The sequence below is a fragment of the Nasonia vitripennis genome, chromosome 2 (genome assembly GCF_009193385.2).
Source record: "Nasonia vitripennis strain AsymCx chromosome 2, Nvit_psr_1.1, whole genome shotgun sequence".
Lineage (NCBI taxonomy): Eukaryota > Metazoa > Arthropoda > Insecta > Hymenoptera > Pteromalidae > Nasonia > Nasonia vitripennis.
The window spans coordinates 2,564,616-2,583,234 of record NC_045758.1 but is presented as its reverse complement, the minus strand read 5'-3'; the positions used below and the strand labels follow the sequence as shown (position 1 = coordinate 2,583,234).

The window sequence follows — 18,619 nt, the reverse complement described above, 5'->3', positions numbered from 1 at the left end:
CAAAATAAGTGAAAACAGCGTTCAACAACTCGCAAAACACTCGCCGTCGAGCGCACATGCGCAGTCCCGTTTGATGGTTTTGAGAACGCCACCAGCCGGAACCCGATCGGGGGTTCGCGAAGCAGAGGATGACATTCGAATTTTACAACAAACATGTCGTTCTTCAATAAAGCCGACTACTTTAGCCCTACGCCTTTTTGGCAAAATGGCCCGGCACCAGGTGCAATTTACAATTTCCCAGGGCCTACCGCGAGCTCCGGTACGAATGGCATGCAGAGAACACAGTAAGTCCGAATATTGTACTGGAATTTTGCTCGTTATTTTGCTGCTTTCGACAACGACTCACCCGATAGCTTTCTTTGACTATTTTTGAAAATTTTCTTTTAAAGAGTTCATTCAGTGTTGCAAATTGCGGGAGAGTGCTTATGTCATTTATTACGTCGATTTATTTCATAATATTTGAGCAAATAGTGACGGAGAGTCGTAAGCAAGATACGTAACCTAACCTCGAAATGAAAATTTTGGTGGTAATGCAAATTACTTCTTTTGTTTAGATCCCCGATGACCACGGGTACATCGGTCATAGGACTGCAGTTCAAGGATGGAATTGTCATCGCGGCTGATGTCTTGGCCTCATACGGTTCCCTAGCCAGATTCAGGAACTGTGAACGTGTTATTAAAGTGAACGACAATATCATTCTTGGTGCTGGTGGTGACTACGCTGATTACCAGTATCTCAGAAGTATTATAGAGCAGAAGATGTGTGTATTACACTCAATTTAATAATTATTTTAATGTTATTTAGAACCTTTGTTATTCTTGATATAACTATCTTTTAGCCTGGATGAAAGATGTCTGGATGATGGTTTCACTCTCAAACCAAAGTCTCTCCATTGCTGGTTGACCAGAGTTATGTACAACAAGAGATCAAAGTTTGATCCCCTGTGGAATAACTTCATCATTGGTGGCATTGAAGATGACAAATTGTAAGAATCAGTTCCATTAGTTGAATTCTGTGAATATATTATTCAAAAATCAGTCTTATGAAAGTTTCTCTCTTGTACTAGATTTTTAGGAACAGTTGATAAATTAGGAACGGCATTTACTGATCCTGTGATTGCCACCGGTTACGGTGCATACATGGCTTCACCACTTCTGAACAAAGCTTATGAAGCTAACCCAGAGATGACTGAGCAAGAAGCCACAGATCTTATTTACAAAGCTATGCAAGTACTTTTCTACCGAGATGCAAGGTCTTTCCCCAAGGTAATTAAATGCCATTTTACACCAATAGTACATTTGCTAATTTGCTAACAATAAATTAATTTTTAACCATCTCGATTCTAGTACCACCTTGGAGTCATCACAAAAGAGAAAGGAGTAGAAATCAAAGGTCCAATCACCATTGATCATAATTGGGAGGTGTCTACAATGGGAAGAGATTACGATTAATTCAAATTTAAAGTTATTTAACTATAAGCCGACTTTAAGTTGTTTTTCATAAATAAAATTTCAATATACTGATTCGTGAAACAAGCATTTTATTAAACATTGAATAAATATTCCAGACTCTTTGTACTTAACAGTTATTTACAATTATTTTTAATTTGGTCTAGTTAAAATGTCACAACCATTGTCAGTGATCAGTATTGTGTGCTCTACTTGTGCAGCTCTAGCATTGTCGAGTGTTACAGCTGTCCAGCCATCTTCTAAAATTCCAACATCCTCTTTTCCTTGAGATAAAACTGGTTCAATGGTAAATGTCATTCCTGCTTTCATCACTCCTTTATAATCATTTTCTATCAACATATAATTCAGATTAAAAATTGCTTTATGATTAATGAATGCTGTTTATGAAATTTGAATAAATACCAATATGAATGATGTCTGGAGGTCCATGAAAGTATGAACCAATACCATGACCACCAAATGCTGGTAGTACAGTAAATCCCTGCTTTCCAGCAGTTTCTTCTATAACTTTGCCTATATTACAAAATTTTTCATTTGGTTTACAAATAGAAATAGCTTTTTGCAGACAGACTTCTGTTGCTTCAATTAACTTTTTGCCCTCTTCATCTACTTTTCCAACTTCAAACATTTCAGAACAATCTCCATGATGTCCATTCAAGAATACCTTAATTTGAAATAAACTCATTTATAAGTGCACATAATATAATCATGACAGTTTTAAATAAAAAATATTTTTTACTGTGACATCAATGTTTATAATATCTCCATCCTGTAAAGGACGATCATCCGGTACTCCATGACAGGCTACGTTATTGATACTAGTACACACTGACTTTGGAAATCCTCTGTAGTTCAAAGGACTTGGGTATGCTCCGTTATTTATAATCATTTCATGAATTTTTTCATCCAGAAAGTCAGTGGTAACACCAGGCTAAAAATTTGTCAAAGGCTAATCATCACTGCGTACAATTTCAATTTAGCGATTTCACGCGATAATCTTACTTTGACAACTGATCTTATTTCCTTTAATACTCTTTTGGCCAACATACAGCTATGTATCATACATTCTATTTGATCCTTATTCTTGATCTCTGGTTCAGTGGGTGGAAGCTGTGGTTTACCTGTGTCAGCGTACACTGGCTTTGGAATGTATGAAGGGACAGATCTTCTTGCTGACACAATTCCTGGTTCCACTATGTCATATCTGCCAAATGCAATTTGAGCTTTTCTGCGAGCTGCATTCTTGTAAAGAAAATCAATTTAAAGCAACGTTGACATTATCCAATTACAGTATTAATGCAGTATACCTCTAATTTAGTCTTAAGAAAGTTTTTGAAGAACGTCCTGACGAAAGTTTTGTTGACACAGTTTCGGGACATCATTGTGGCGAGGATAACGCGAGAATCTAGCAATAGTTTAGTTACAAAATGCAATTCAACACTGCAAGTTTACATCGTCCGTTGTTGTTGTTGTTGTTTGGACTTACAAATTTTCCGTCTGCTCTCGACGATTCGCGAGCGCGTATATACATGTATATATCGGTACCATGTAAGACATATATAGGTGACACCTATTACACCACGAAATAAGTATAACTCTAGAGCGGATAAAAATTAACTTAAAAAACTGCGCAAAATGCAATATTAGCGATCTTACAGACAAATACGATCTAGATCTTTGCGTGACTTATCTAATTTTACAGAAAAACTGTAACACTACGGATAAACAACGAGTAAAAAGCAATTACGGCGAATAGATCGATGTCGGCGAGCCGTCTAGTCGCCAGTTCGAGAATCAAACGTCCCAGAAAGCGCGCGGTGCGCAGGCGTGAAAGGTCTCCGCAGCGGCGCTCGTTTCCTTTTCCGTTCCTCGGCTGACCAAGGTTCGTTGTTAACAAATTGCGATTGTCGGAAAATCCGTTTTGTAAGCGGTAATCCGACAATCGATGCAAAAAATAACGTCGCGACAATAAACTAGAAGAAACGGCGCAGCCGTTGATGCCCGTATCGAAGCCCGACGATTTTTGTAACGGCCAATTTTCTTTTCCAGAAGCAAGATGGTGCAGCGTCTAACCTACCGACGACGGCTGTCGTACAACACAAAAAGTAACAGGAGACGAGTGTGAGTAATGATTTTGAGATATATCGGATTGATTAGCGCGAGTTCGAGGGCTGTCCTTGCGCGAAATTTCGACTTTTAGGGTGTACTTTGTTGTTGGAGGAATTTTGGAGTAAAGGGTTCCGGGTGCTACAGGTTATGTTTTGATTGACGATTTTGTCACATAAACCACGTGTACTTATTATCAACTGTTTATCGGACGTTGATGAGGGACAAACCTACGGAAAGTACTTGAAAAGTACTTGCCTAGAAGCCCTAGTACTTGTGAACGTTGCTATCAGCATATAACCTGTACTTTGATCCGCACTTGCTGTGCTTAATTGTTGTGGAAACAGTTTGCATAGATTTGCCAATATTTACTTGTTTCTAATTAAATTGGAGTCAGTTGATCTCATTTCACATAATTCGTACCCCAATTGACAAGTTATATTTAGTTTTTAGCCTTGATAATTTGTATAAACAAGTTTCTTAGTTATAGTTCGCAAGCTTGTGCTCTGTATATAAACAATAGTTTAAAAAACGATTCCTATTTAAAGCTTTTAAAACAAGTGGTTTACAAAAAAGTGTAGAAAATATTTAACAAAAATTGTTACTACAGCGTCCGTACTCCTGGAGGTAAACTGGTCTACCAGTACCTTAAGAAGCCCAAGAAGATCCCCAGATGTGGTCAGTGCAAAGACAAGCTCAGGGGTATCCAGCCGGCTAGGCCTATGGAACGCTCCCGCATGTGCCGCAGGAAGAAGACTGTCAAGCGTGTCTATGGTGGAGTGATGTGCCACAAATGCGTCAAGGAAAGGTAAGCAATATAATCAACATTGATTTTGAAGAATTACAAGTTAGAATGAAGTGTTGCTAATGAATGTCCTGAAAAATAAATTATAAAGAATAATTTCTTGAATTAGCGGCACTACACTCTGCTACCATTTGATTGTTTTTGGAAATAGCTTATTAAATAGATTTATTTATCAATCATACTTTTTTCAGGATTGTCCGTGCCTTCCTTATTGAAGAACAGAAGATTGTCATTAAGGTTATGAGGGCACAACAGGCTTCTGTCAAGACGAAAAAGGCAGAGAAGTAATTTACCAACATCTTTTACGTGTAAAGCTTAAATAAAAAAATCAAAAAACTGTATCTTCACGTTTTCAACATTTTGACTATCCCCATCTACAGACAGCTCTACTTTTTTCGTAAAGTTCTAAAGGTATTGATCAGAACTATATGTAGAGTCAAATATTATTTATTAGAACTTATTTTTTTACAAGTGTTAATAACAGTACTTTATTTCATTTATAATAAATAAGTATCTAAACTATAGTAATATCACAGTTTGAACAGTGATGGGTTTTATTTACGAAAATACTTAATTATTCATCTTTGAGCATCTTCTACGTGATTTTGTTGGTCCTTGGTGAAAATTTTGCTTATGCTGATTGAGTTTCTGATTTGATTTGAATTCACGATTGCAAACTTCACATGTAAATCTCCTACCCAAATGAGAAATTTGTATGTGTTTCTTTAAATTTCTTTTAAACTGATAGATTTTGTCACAATTTTTATACGTACAAGAGAATTCTTTTTCTTGTACTAAATGAGTTGGTACGTGTACCCTTAAGTTATTTTTGGCATAAAATACTTTGCCACAATCTGCGCAGGTATAGTCTGTAAAAATTAGACATGATGTGGACATGATTAATAATGTGCTGAAAATTGTAAAAAAAAAGATTAGAATAATGAATTTTACTTTTGTGAATTTCCTTATGATCAGCATGCTCTTTAGCATGAAAGTAAACTTTATGGTCCCTTAAAGCTGTTCCTGTATCAAATTCTACTAGACAATGTTCAAAAGGGCATTGCAATTTATTCTTTAAATGTCTCCTCTTGTGTTTAATTAGAGAGTACCAACTCTTCAATTCTTTTCCACACTGATCACAATCAAACGAATTTAATTCCTTTCCCTTCTCTTTGTGTAATATCATGTGCTCATTCAGTAAACTTGGTGATTTAAATCTTCTGGAACACAGTTTACAAAATTTTGCAGTGTCTGAATGAGTTCGTTGAATATGGCGCTTCAAATTACTGGTGTTACTAAAATACTCTTGACAGTGTTTACATCTGCAATACAAGATTTTGATGATCGTGTATAAACGATTCTTGGCTCATTACACTTACCTAATCTTCAGCTTAAGTGCATTATCATGAGTTAGTAGCACATGACGTTTTAAATGCGAAGGATTACTGTAAGCTTTATCACAGTCATTGTGCGTGCATTTGAAAGGTTTCTATAAAAATTAATTAAATATTAGTGAAAAGGTGTGACATGAATTTCACTGCGATATAAAAACAAACCTCTTTCAAATGAACATTTATGTGGAACTTTAAACTACTTGGCTTTGAAAATTCGAGTTTACAGCCCTCAAAGCTACATTTATACAACTTTTTGGATACTTTCTCATCAGTCTGATAAAAATTGACATTTTTCGATTCAGTCTCCATCGTTAAGTGATATGAATACTTAAAACATTATAATATTTACACTTCGCATTATACCTACTCTGCTACACTCAAAGCAGACCAGATAATCGCGAAGAAAACACTGACACAAAAGATAGAGTCGTGCATGATGACGATACTGCAGAAGCCGGCTACAACTAACTGGTCAGACTACTTTCGTAAAATAGCCAGACACGTGAGAGCCTTTGTCATCAAAAGTTTTGTACAAAAAAATCTCATTAATTTTACATAATGCGCGTGAAATATATATGGCTGCTTCATAAATTAAAATTTATAATTCATTGATCAACAAATTCGAATGACAAAAAGGTTACTTCCTAAGACCTCGTGATTGGCTGGTTCTCCTGACAAAAAGCGAAGATTGGATGAAGGCCGCAAATATGGCGCGTTGACGCAGCTGAACGTTGCTGTACAGGTGCGCCATCAGTAGTGAAATTCGTAAGTATACTGGAGATGAGGAAAAAAGTGCCGGTTTTGATAGATTTTTACGCACAATCGTAGACTTTCTTTTATTACCATCATTCGTCGTCTTCGATTCCTTGAAGAAACGTTCCTCTCGATAAAAGCGTAAGTTGTTTTGCCAGTTTACCACAGAGCTAGATGCCTCGACGACAGTTTATAACGTTGGCGGATTATAGGGAAGTACTTACAGGTCCAGAAGTTTAGTTTTAATATTCCTGCCCGTAAAAACGACAAAATGTGAGGTTATAATTCACTACAAAAATGGCATCAACAACACCTCTATCTACTTTCAAGGCGAAAAAAAGTCAAAGCCATATAAAACATCAACTATTGATTTTTCCAGGTCGAAAAACAAATACGGACATCGCGTACTACAGCACGAGCAACAGATCCATCCTTGCCTTACAGCAAAGTCCTCTCATTGTGCTCCGATTATGGTCAACAAGTGTACACACACGGCGCACAGAAGCTGCCTTATTTGTTGCAGCTCTCCGCGCTCGCGTTCTCACGCGCTGCAGCGCAGCCTCGCTTCACGCAAGATGAGAGAAAGAGAGAAAAAGTCGTCCCGAAGCAAAACGAAAAAGGAAGCATCTGCGCCGCAGCTTGATACATACTGATTCCAGATAAGAGAAGGCCCTTGAAAATTTGAATTTTATAACGCGCGAATAATCGAAATAAGCCTGGGCTCTCGCGATTAAATCTCGAATCAATCACTCGAGCAAGAGAGAGAGAGAGAGAGAGAGAGAGAGAGAGAGAGAGGGCTATTAAGGTCGATGCCGCCTTTTACGGCAAGAAGCTCGTGCGTTTTCGAGGATGCTCGTACGGTAAGTTATTCGCGGGTAGATAGAGGCTGTTATTTTCACGCTTTACGTCTGTACTTACGCGGAATAATATGTTAATCGTTACTGCGAGCGTTTACACGTTTTTTTTTTCGTCTCTGTTATAGGTATTATGGTACAGAGAGCCGATCGTCATTACACCAACTTTTGCTGCTGTTGCTGTTGGTGCTAAACGGCCTTTTTACGCATTCATGCGCGTCGTCCCGAAGTGAGAGAGAGAGAGAGAAATCGATCAATTAAAGAGCCTCTGGAATTTTCGAGCTGAACAGGCTCTCTCGTTATGATATTTCGAAAAATGAAGCGACGAAAGCGCCTACAGTATACACACACGATGGCGTGACGGCCATGTGGTTAATTACCAGCTTCACTTGGCTGATTAAATCTCTCTTGAATAACGCCCGGCTTCTGTGAATTCCTGCCTCTTTTTGCGAGCGTACACACACTCGGCACGCAAAACTGCAACGAGCTCTCGCGCACACTGCAGTGGAGTGTATACAAGTGTATATAATATAACGGTTTTGGCGCGAGCGGAAGCGCTCGTTCTAAAATTACACGCCTCGAGATAAGACACATGCTCTGCAGCGGCGCAGCTCCGCCCGTAGCTTTTTATCGTCCGATGCGTTCATTGATACGCTCTGTGCACTACTTATATATATATATATATATATATAGAAGAGAGGGAGAGAGAGTTGCATCGGCCGGTCGGAATTCACGCGTAGATCGTCGGCGGGCCGCTTATCGCGTTATCCCATTCAGTAGTGGCGACCGGAATTCCCTCCTCTGCTATACACCCGACACGAGGCGAGAGTTTATCTGTGCAGCTTCTGTTGTATACTGTTATGCAAGAAAACGAATGAATGAACGGAGAGTACGAGTGAAAATTGCGTTACATATATTACAGCTTTATTTTTCCGTCATTACAGGTTGATGATATCAGCGCGGTTACGTGAAGCGGACCATCATCATCATCATCATCATCGCCAGCACGAAGAGTTCCCCGAATTCACGGTATAATTTACGTCGTGTATCATATTTGGATCTTCGCAAAAAGAAGACGGCTCGCTCAGGAAGAAGCCTCTCGGGAGAAAAAAGCCCGGCCGAGTTTTGCACCTGCGGAACCAATGCGATTTCGAGAAAAGCTCCTTTTTTCTCTCTCTCTCTCTCTCTCTCTCTCTCTCGTCGACGCGCTTTGAAGAGCCAATTGGAGATAATTGCCGCTGCGGTTGCGCCGGCTCGAGAATTGCGAATAGTACGGAGCTTGCAGCAAATTGCGAGGACTTTTACGACGCGGCGAACGAGCCCAGGATGAAAGGGAGGATATTTTTTTCTCGTCCGCATCCGAGCATTGTACATCTGTGATTTATCCGTGCGCTTTGAATTCTGCAGCATCGCACACTCGGAGCAGGATGTAAAGAATGAGAAGAAAAGGTCGAGCGAGAGCGAGAGAGTATACATAATACACCTCTCTGCAGCAGGTAATGACTCCTCCATTTTCGGTGCGGCCCGTCCGCCCAATCTTCGCGCCTCACGGCCTTCAACTTGGCCGCTCGCGCGTGCGTTCACGTGCGCAGAGCTACTTTGGAGTTATTTCTCCGTTCGATTACCCGGAGGAATGTGGGATTCAATTGCCCGCGCAGGAAATTACACGCTAGAGTGCAGCGGCTGTGCCTATTGATATTTCCGACGACGTACGATTATGGTTGTTGTTGTTGTTGTTGTTGTTGTTGTTGGAGAACTCGATCAAGACTGGCGTGCGATAAAATTACAAATTCATCGCGAAATTAGAATATAGATCGAGCTCGGGTGCGTGTGTCACCGCAGAGAGAGGGAGCTTGATTGGCAACAAAAGCTGTAGGACGAGGCGAGGCAATTTGCGACTCTCGCGCATGATTCCTATAATTTGAAGCGAGCGATAGATATACAGAGAGAATAGCCTCGGTCCCGTATACTGTTTGACAAAATAACAAGCGGGTGGGTGTCGGTTTTCACACCCGACGCACCGCGGGGCCTCTCCCGGGAATGTAGAAAAAGAAGAGCTGAATGAGGGATGGCTGGGTGAGGGGGAGGGGGGGGGTAGAGAGAGAGAGAGAGCTGCCGAACGGACGATGGAGAACCGGTCCCGATGGATCTTTGTCCGTTGGACGGACCCTCGTCTTTGCTTCTTCTACTTCTCATCCTTCGCTTTTGTGCCTTGTGTTTCTCTTTCTCGGCTGGAGAGGCGCGCGTCGAACCGAATAAGGAGCAGCCGCAGGGACGTAAGACGAAACTTTTGTGTATTGCGAAAATTTTGGGTTTCTCGGATGCACGCAATGCGCACCCACAGCTCGTACGGATAGCTCCGACAGCGACTAATCAAACCGAAAACCGATCGTCGTACATTCGCATCCATAATTAGTATAGCTCTCTCTCTCTCTCTCTCTCTCTCTCGCGCGCATAGTCGGATAAAGCCTCGGCGGCGGCGTCTTTGATCGTCGATTCACACCTGACTCCTGGGCCCCGATAAATGCGGGGACCGTACTCAACTTGCGGTTAGGCATATCGCGTTGGCTTCTGCTTTTAAATACGACGAGGAATGGATTTCTTAATCCGAATCGAGGATTGAATAATCGCGTCCACTTGTGCTGCGTCTCTACTGCACGATTATATGAGAGAACGGTCACCCCCTTCGTATACTACAACGCTCGGGGCAATTATCATCGATTATCCAATGTATCCTACAGATTTTCAGGCCGTCCGAATCGTGAGTAAAATAATGCACGTAGACAAGGTCCGGCGACTCTTCCCTGCGCGGAAAGGCTCTCGAAATTCCGATCCAATAACAAACTCTCGAGACTCGGAGTGAAAAATTCAATACTCGAGTTTGAAAAAAGAGAGCCGATATACCCGGCCCTGATGTAGCAAGCTCGAGCCCAGCGGCTCCGAAAAAAAAAAAAAAAAAAAAGAGGGGCCTGAAAGGAGGCAACGCGTTACGTACATCAGGGCCTCCTTTCTCGAGAGGCGCCTTTTGTGTGTAAGCCTCTCCGAGGGGATCCCAAGTCCTTTGGGTGAAATATACTTCTAATTCACGGGCGTTTTTCTCTCGTCTCTCGCTGCGCGGCGCGCGACGCCCACTTTGTCGGGAGCTGTGCAGTGCTCTTTTCCGATTTTCCTTGCTCTCTATATCGATGCTCTCGGAGGAGGCGAGTCTTTACGCGGTGGTCTGTAATTCTTCTTGTGCTCAGTGTTTCGTGGCTTTTTTTCTTCTCACCGGGGGAGAGTCCGTGTCTGAATGCTGTTTTCCAGGGGTAATTCACGAGGAACGAAAGCCTAACTGTTTTCACATTTCCGACGAGTTATATACTCGCGGAAAACTGTTGTTCTATGACGTCGCGGTTATGTTGAAAACAAACTTCCTGCCGCGAAATGTTGTTTAAAAGTTATCGGCAAATCGACTTTCCACCTATATACTTAGAACGAATTCGCCGAACGAGAATAATAAGCCTCTCGCGCGCTCGCAGCGGTGTGCCATTGTCATGTTTCTTCTCTCCCCGGGCGCGCGGCACCTTCCTCCGCTTTTTTTCTCGCCTCTGCCCTTCCGTCAAAGCCACCTTTCTCTCTCTCTCTCTCTCTTCGCGCATGTATATACACACGCGCACGAGCACACTCGGAGCAAAAGGATAGAAGGGGTCGGTCGACTATGTATGGGATTTTAATCCCGAAATCCGGTTCGGCGCGACGAGAGTCTGAGCGCGCGCGATGCCGGCGCGCGCTATTGTCGCGCCTCGCTGGCGTCGGACGGGCCCTCCGCGTACGGCAGGCCCCTACTCTCTCTCTCTCTCTCTCTCTCTCTCTCCGTACTTTTTTCCGTTGCTCCTTTTTCGAGCTTCTTTGCGCCCGGACAAACTCCTCCGCGCCTTATCTTTTGCGCTTTCTTTTTTCGGCTCGACTCGCGTGTATATTGTTAGACGCGTTACACGCTACGAGAAATGACACCGCTATCGAGGCGGCTATATATAGCATATGCTATATAGCCGCTACTGCTGCGGGACTTAATGAGAGGCCGGTTAAGGGGGCCCATTTGATAATAGCATACAATTACTTTCCTGATGCCTCTTCCGCTCTCTATACATTCAATTATACAGCGATTTCGGCCGTATACGCGAAAAAAGAGCTCTATGTGGGTCCATTGAATAAACTCTCGCACAGCCAGCCTTCAGGGACGCCGCCGCGGCGGAGAGGAGATTCCCGGCGACGATTGCCGGCCGTCGCCGTACGTGTATACACGGACCTATCTGTCTGTCCATCTTATTCTTTCCTCGCTCTCCCTCGTGGAGAGGTGAAATAAGGGGGGGGAGAGAGAGAGAGAGAGAGAGACTCTGGCGGCGCGGCTAATCTGATTTTGCGCGGGAATTTATTTCTCATTTTCGGATTTATAATTGCCTCGCCGTAGCTAGCTCTCTCTCTCTCTCTCTCTCTCTCTGGGATTCCGGTGATTTAGCCCGACGTCCTTCTCATTTTTTCCCCCACAAGAGATTTATGTCTCTTAATAATAATCGCTTGTATTATAGGCTCGAAATTACTATCGATGAGAATAGAGGAGAAAAATCGCTAATGAATCGTCGATTATAAAAGTGTATATAAAGTATATACGTCTATATTAGAGTCGTGAAGCAGACAGAAGCTCGATGTGTGTATCTCGCGGCAGTAAAGTTTTCATTCGCGAGAGCGAACAGTTTAGATTATGAATATTGGAAATTGCCCAGTCTCCCCCCGGCGCGTTATCGGCTTAACGCCGGCAATTAAATTCAGTTATACGCTCGTTCGACGGGCCGCAATAAAAGTGGGCCTTTTAAAAATTTATAATATCGGCTGCAGTTACGCGTTGTTAGAGGCCAATTTAGCTCGCGCGCGCGCGCGTGCTTTCGAAATTTCGCGCGTTAATTCATACACCGTCATCGTTTTGCCTGAACGAAAGCGCACGATGCGCCCACTGTATAAGCGGCTTCTTACTCCCGGTCGACGCTGTTGCCCCGATGCATATTTTTTGAAAAGGCCGCCTCGAGTTGAATTGCAATTTAGTTTATCTTGCGTATCGAAGGACGAGCGTAGTATATGGAAAAATGCAATGCGTAAGAGATTTTTGGGGCCGATCGAATCGATCGGTTATTAGAAATCGGCGGAAAACGCTGTGGGTATACACAGTGACGCGATTATGTAATTTCAGCACCTAGTAAATTCGAATTAATAGCTCTCGGAATATCTGATTTATGGAACGAGCGGTATAGCGTAATAACCGATAATACGCATATAAGTACTCAACCTTCGACTATAACATTTACAAAATTCCACTCACGCGCAGCGTAATACGCTCTCCCTCGAGAGATACATCCAGTCCAATTACGCGGCAGATCGTCTCTCTCTCTCTCTCTCTCTCTCAAAGTTCCCAACGAATTCCAGGCCTAGAAAGGCTATACCGATACACGTCTCTCTCGAGCTACTAGAAGAAAAGCAGAGATGGTCGAGCGCAAAAAGCGGTCAGCGCCTCGCCGGCGACGGGGCTCACCTGATATACGCACACTCACAGGCGCCAAAATTACTCGGGCAGTCGGCGTATAACGAGCTCGACGCGGCGGCTGCGGCGATTTTCGCAAAGTGCCTGACGTAAGCCTCCTGTTCTAGCATAACGATTTTTAATGGCCAACGCTCACTGAGCCATTTCAATAATCCAGTTCATTCGGCTGCGGCTTATTTTTTATTTTTTCTCTTGAAATCTCGCTCGGTTCCCGATAATCCCCGCCGACGCGCGTCGTTTCGAAATTATCCTACACAATATGAGCTTGATACACTCGGCGGGACTTTTTTCTGAATCAGCGAGAGCGACGACTATTAATGGCGAGGCTGCTGCAATTGACGCGGATAGGCTCGGCCCATCAATTCGGATTACGGAGAAGACGGAACACGACACACGCACACACACTCGCAAGTGGCAATTGGCGAAATTAGATGCGAAAAGTCGATTTTTTGCCTGCGCGAGCCTCCTTTTATCATCCTTCTCTCCTCCTCCTCCTCCTCCTCTGTACAGCTTCGCAAGGCCATCTCGCATAGAGACTCGAACTGACCCATAAACGCGGCCGCACGACGAATTACCATAAGATAAAAGTTTCGGCTCGGCGTCTAGACGTAGAGTTTGATTATTGCTCTTTTCTATACACTCTCGCGGCGATCACTCATCCGAAGCGTACAGTGCGAATGGAACAACTATAAAAGCCTCTTTATTGGCGGAGAGAGAAGGCGAAATCGCCACCCACATCGGATACATAAGGCTCTCGCGCCTGTCGACACTTTACGATTAATAATACACTCGGTGTGTTCCTGAACGTATACTGGCGAGAGAGAGAGAGATGGCACAACGACGCGAGTGTTTTTGCCTCGCAAATTGGCCCTGTATATAAGCTCCGAACGAAAGTGTCGTCGAGGAGCGCAGAGCCCCTGATAATCCCGGCGTTAGACGTCTAAACTCGATAGTATAGTACTATATGGTATACCTGGACGAGAGGATGTTCCGAGACGCGGTTGTGGGCTGGATCCCTTTTATTATTTATGGCCTGCGAGGAAAAGAAAAAGTTCGATTTGCGGGCCGATGCGCGGCGCGTTATTCATTTTCTCTTTCGAAGGGTTTCGGCGCTGCACGAGCGTCGGCGATCGTCATGCTAATTCCAATTATCCCTGGAATGTCGGACAAAGCTCGGAAAAAGTTCGATTATTTCCTTTTAGCGCTTTTTAATCGCTTTCTAGGATTTACGATCCGAGCGGCGATTGAAATTCGATATAGGATTTTATAAATTCCGCAGAAAGTTCGTTTCGCGCGTGTATCAGCACAACGATTGCTCAATCCGAGTGTCACTCGAGAAAGAGCATTAATTTTTTCCTCTGCATCTGTACACTCGCCGCTCGTGTATATATATATATATATATCATTAATCAGCGCCTCGAGCGGCAACTCTTCCCTCCGTCGCTTTTAGAATATTTCGCGCGCGTCATTAATACACACAGCACAGTCGAGGCGGCCACGAGAGAGAGAGATAGAGCGAGTTCATTTTGTCGCGGCCGTTATAAAACACGCGCCGTAATTAGAATGACCCGCGCGCCTTTCAACCGAAAATTCAGTTGGTTTGGCGCGCTTTTTTAAAATCGTATCAAAAGCGCAATCTCTCGTTGACGTACGATTCGTCATATTTATTATTCAAGGCTAGTCGCAGAGGTGCTCTGGCTTGTCCGAATTTAAAATTGTTTTCACTGTGAAATTGTGACGCGAGGTTTTATACCCGACCGAGTACATAACACGCTTCACCTCGGCAATTATCGTATGGTCAAAACGATTTTCTAAATTTATCGCTCACGCAAGCCTTTTTCCAGCAGCAGCTGCAGTATTATAATCTATAGTGTTAAAGCTGCGCTGCACACGCGCGTATTCGAGCTCCGCACGTACGCTATAGCTTATCGTTAATTAAAGCGCCTCGGCGCTTCTTCCTTCGGCTGTACAATCGCGCCTCTCTCTCTCTCTCACGCGCGCGCGTTAGCTATATATTTTATATAGTACACGCGAGCTGTGCTCTCATCTCGATTTGTGCAGTTAGTCGTTTAGTGACTGTAATCATGTCGATTGTCAGTTCCGGAGTGTACAGGGAGCTTTTACCGGTTATTACGTCTTATGATTTCGTATGTGCTCCGGGGTATATTTCGAGCGTTTTATTTCATGCTGGCGCGTTGCTGGGAAAATGTTTTTGGAAAATTCGAGCCCAAGCGGCCGCATGGGGGTATAGGGGCGAGGTTATGGATTGTTACTTATAATCGAGGAAAATATACGCGTTGAGTGCTGAGTTTGCTAAACATTACGTATAACGAGGCTTACGCTTATATTAGTGAAAAATTTCAGTAGAGCACAAAGACATACTGCACGAGGCGCCGGCGTGTTGATACAGATGCGCTCATATAGATATATATATATATACGCGTGTACCGATTACACTATAAGATAAAAGCACGCGCGCTACGATGAGGACTGCATATATATACGAGTAGGTGTATAATATCATTTCTAAAAATATACCCGTCTAATAAGCCAGCTCAAGTGCGCGCGCCGGCTGCGCCGAATTGCTAAATTGACGGTTTTCGCAAGCGACGCGCCTATCGGAAATCAATCGGCGAATTTGCATTAGCACCGCAGCGATATATACCATCTCTATAATGGCGCTTCTTATACACTGCTTTCTATAAATGATAAAACTTTACGTAATAGCTATACGCACAGAGGATCGGGCAGTATAGAAATGGGATCGGCAATTAGGCATCGGCGCCTGCGATATACCTCGGCCGATTTCTCCGAGCCGATCCCGTTCGGGGCGTCGCGCAACAACTCTGCAGAATCGCATTGACCGCTCGGCGCCGACGTCGGGATTCCGCGGATTCATTCCGTTGTCGCGCGCTCGACTTTTCCCCGCCGCGAGACCGGCTCGAGGTTACGCTGCGTGAATCGGCGATAAGCTCGTGGGAAAGCCGCCGGTATCGTAGATTCAATTGTACATAAGAAGCTGCGCGAAATCGGGCGGCAGGACAATATATATATATATATATATATATATAAGTGTAAAGCACTGTACATGAGCGGAAACGTATGTCAACGCTTTGCCGCCGCCGTTTCTGTAAATAAACCGTCGGCGTGTATCGAGATAAACGAAAAAAATCCGAATGTCCGATTTTACGACTCCTCGAAATCGTACGGGCCGGGGCATTAATATTCAGCGACGCGCGCAACACTTTCTCGCTCTGGCAATCATTAAATAATTACACGGCTACCACACAATACTCCTTACGCGTATCTCGCCATGTTTTACGCATGACACGTGTTCTCTCTCTCTCTCTCTCTTGCCGATTTATGCGAAGAGAGGCGCCGGTTTTTCCGTGTTTCTCACAATAAACAATGCGCGGCCCGCGCGAAAACTGCAGCAGCGGCAGTAAGAAGGAGCTTCGTCCGAGGAATAACAATAAGAAGAGGAGAAAAAGGTCTGCAGCAGCAGCGAGAGAAAGAGAGAGAGAGAGAGAGGAAGTATTAGCTGCATAAGAACGTACGAGAGAGAAAGAGAGAGAGAGAGAGAGAGAGAAGAGGATCGGCAGTCGCGGCAGCGTGGCGCCCGTTGCATGTATATAGGCCTGGGCTGCATGTGCGGCGCCGTCGGCTCGGCGTCGTCGCCGCTCTATCTCTCTCTCTCTCTCTCACACACAGAGGCCCGTATACGTGTATTTTTCTCGCTTCTCTCCAGCAGCGGCGGCAGCCACTCGTTTACCCGCCGAGAGAGAAGAAGGCCGGCGGAATGAGAAAAACGAGAAGCGGCCGGAGAGGGAGAAAATTAAAATTAGGATTATATATGAACTACCTGTTATTCCGCGGGCGTCCGTCCCGCCACCGCCGCCGTTGGGACATGTATTTTTCTCGGCCCTCCTCTCTAAGGGCCGAGATGCAGCTCTTTTCGAATTCGATAATACCGAACGGAATGCGACGCGAGACTGTATTTTCAAAGCTGCGCCTTTGTCCGCGCGCATTGTGTCTCTCTCTCTCTACGTTCGTTGCTCAAGCGTCGCGAATTTATGCACACCCAACGCCCTCTATACTTACGCATTACACATAGACAAATTGCAGACGTTACGCGATTCTTCGATCGACGTCTGTGCTCGTACAAAGTATCGGCAAATTGGCCGGGAAAGTGCATCAGCGAATCGGATACACAATACAGCGCGGGAGTTTCGCGTTTTTCGAGGCTCTCGCGTGCATCTCGATCGAACGGCCTACCCACACGCGATATATTAAAATACCCGCGCGATCCCGTTCGCGAGATGGTATTGGACGATTACGACCTGTGGTTTCTCTCTCTCTCTCTCTCTCTCTCTCTCTCTCTCTCTCTCTCTCTCTCTGTGCGTTCGATGTGAGAGAGAAAATTTCGCTTTGTGTATAATAACGCGCGTGTATTGTGCTATTCGAAGATACGGATCCATTAGGACACTGCGTGTGCTTAAACGACTTTGCTCGTGTGCTGAGCTACCATTTACACTTCTCGATGCTCAATTATTTCGACCGGCGGAGAGAGAACAAATAATTACCGAGAGCCTTGCCAATTATCGGACACATCGGACAAAGCCGGAAATTAGCGCGCGCTTTTTGCGGAAAATTAGTTATTCCTAGGAGTAGAGAGAGAGAGAGAGAGAGAGAGAGAGAGAGAGAGAGGAAAATTTTTTTCCTCTTCTTCTTCTTTGCCTTAATCGATCAAGTATTAACGAGTCGTTCGTTATCGCAGCACCGATTTCCAGCTGATTCGTTGAGCAACGCGTTTACGGGAAAAAAATATACAAGAGAGAGAGAGAGAGAACAAAACAACGCCGTCGCCGATTAATATAATTACACCTCGAGTTTTACAATGCAGCGCTCTTTTTTCAACAATAATAACAGCCGCGCACAACGACGAGCCTTACGCAAGCCCGGGTTAAGTGGACATTCCTCTCGCGACGCTCTATAAAGCTTTCATCAATCGCCGTATGTATACAGTGTACGGTGCAGCTTAGTATATAGGTTACGTAAGCGGCGCATATATATAGGTGTATACAAATTCACGAATTAGAGCTATAGCGCATCGGCGGGGAAGCGAAACGCGATCGATCCGCTCGTTGGGCAACGACGACGAGCGCTGATGCATTTCGCAAGCGGACGTCCGGCGCTAATTGCGCCCCGGGCAGCATCCTCTCGAGAACGCGCGACGAGGGGTTACGTACGAAAATACGAGTTGTTTCTGCCGCGCGAGGCTGTGCGTCCTTTCTCTCGCTTCTCATCCTCTTCTTCTTCCTCCTCGTATCGCCAAGGCGAAGGTCCTCGCTCGGCTCTTTTTCTCTGACGGCTCAGGGAATCGGATGTGCCTCGGCAGCGAAGAGTCAAAGCCCGGGACGTGTGTTTGCGCGGCGCGATTGCTCTCTTTACTTTTACCCATTTTTTCCTCTTATCGCCGGAAAGATATAGCTGGAAATTGACTTTTATCGCTTCATGCACGGATACGCTCTTATTTCGATTTTTCTCATCTCGGGCCTGTTATTTTTCCTGCCACCTGTGCGGAGCTTTCCACCCACGGCTCGCCTCCTATAATGTGTTCCCGCGAGCACACGGTGTATAGCCGGCCAAGTGGGAGAATCTCGCG

General features: G+C 44.3%; 4 protein-coding genes across 16 annotated transcripts in view; 2 read left to right on the top strand and 2 right to left on the bottom strand.

The window, feature by feature from the left end:
- Positions 1-31: 31 nt before the first annotated feature.
- On the top strand, positions 32-1,583 carry LOC100116961 (proteasome subunit beta type-4). The gene is made up of 5 exons (XM_001601271.6): positions 32-284; positions 555-761; positions 840-986; positions 1,068-1,266; positions 1,348-1,583. The coding sequence occupies exons 1-5, from the start codon at positions 154-156 to the stop codon at positions 1,450-1,452; spliced, it is 789 nt and encodes a 262-aa protein (XP_001601321.1). The 5' UTR covers positions 32-153; the 3' UTR covers positions 1,453-1,583.
- On the bottom strand, positions 1,521-4,103 carry LOC100116923 (methionine aminopeptidase 1D, chloroplastic/mitochondrial). 2 transcript variants are annotated; one of them, XM_008211208.4, is made up of 6 exons: positions 2,957-3,246; positions 2,778-2,875; positions 2,473-2,712; positions 2,210-2,401; positions 1,873-2,134; positions 1,521-1,799 (listed from the first exon to the last, which is right to left on the bottom strand). In XM_008211208.4, exons 2-6 carry the CDS (start codon positions 2,850-2,852, stop codon positions 1,603-1,605), a joined length of 966 nt encoding a protein of 321 aa, XP_008209430.1. In that variant the 5' UTR covers positions 2,853-2,875; positions 2,957-3,246; the 3' UTR covers positions 1,521-1,602. The 2 variants fall into 2 exon arrangements, with proteins under 2 accessions (XP_008209430.1, XP_032453071.1); XM_032597180.1 differs by having other exon boundaries at positions 2,778-4,103.
- LOC100113629 (60S ribosomal protein L34) lies at positions 2,774-4,722 on the top strand. Its single transcript, XM_001601899.6, has 5 exons — positions 2,774-3,018; positions 3,173-3,352; positions 3,520-3,591; positions 4,187-4,384; positions 4,573-4,722. Exons 3-5 carry the CDS (start codon positions 3,527-3,529, stop codon positions 4,667-4,669), a joined length of 360 nt encoding a protein of 119 aa, XP_001601949.1. The 5' UTR covers positions 2,774-3,018; positions 3,173-3,352; positions 3,520-3,526; the 3' UTR covers positions 4,670-4,722.
- The window catches only part of LOC100678373 (zinc finger protein 77), a 17,053-nt gene continuing 3,156 nt past the window's right edge, over positions 4,723-18,619 (bottom strand). Inside the window, exons 3-9 of one of the 12 annotated variants that reach the window (XR_004344626.1) lie at positions 6,619-6,779; positions 6,427-6,549; positions 6,143-6,285; positions 5,938-6,048; positions 5,761-5,870; positions 5,333-5,703; positions 4,723-5,250 (exon numbers count right to left, since the gene is read on the bottom strand). Coding sequence is in view for 9 of the 12 variants with exons in the window: in XM_031923302.1 (XP_031779162.1) it covers positions 4,952-5,250; positions 5,333-5,703; positions 5,761-5,870; positions 5,938-6,084 (927 nt within the window). In the remaining 3 variants the exon portion in view is untranslated. Of the gene's footprint in view, positions 5,251-5,332; positions 5,704-5,760; positions 5,871-5,937; positions 6,550-6,618; positions 6,780-7,446; positions 7,982-18,619 lie in introns of those variants that run through there. The other 11 variants (XM_031923304.1, XM_032597190.1, XM_031923302.1 and 8 more) reach the window with 11 other exon arrangements.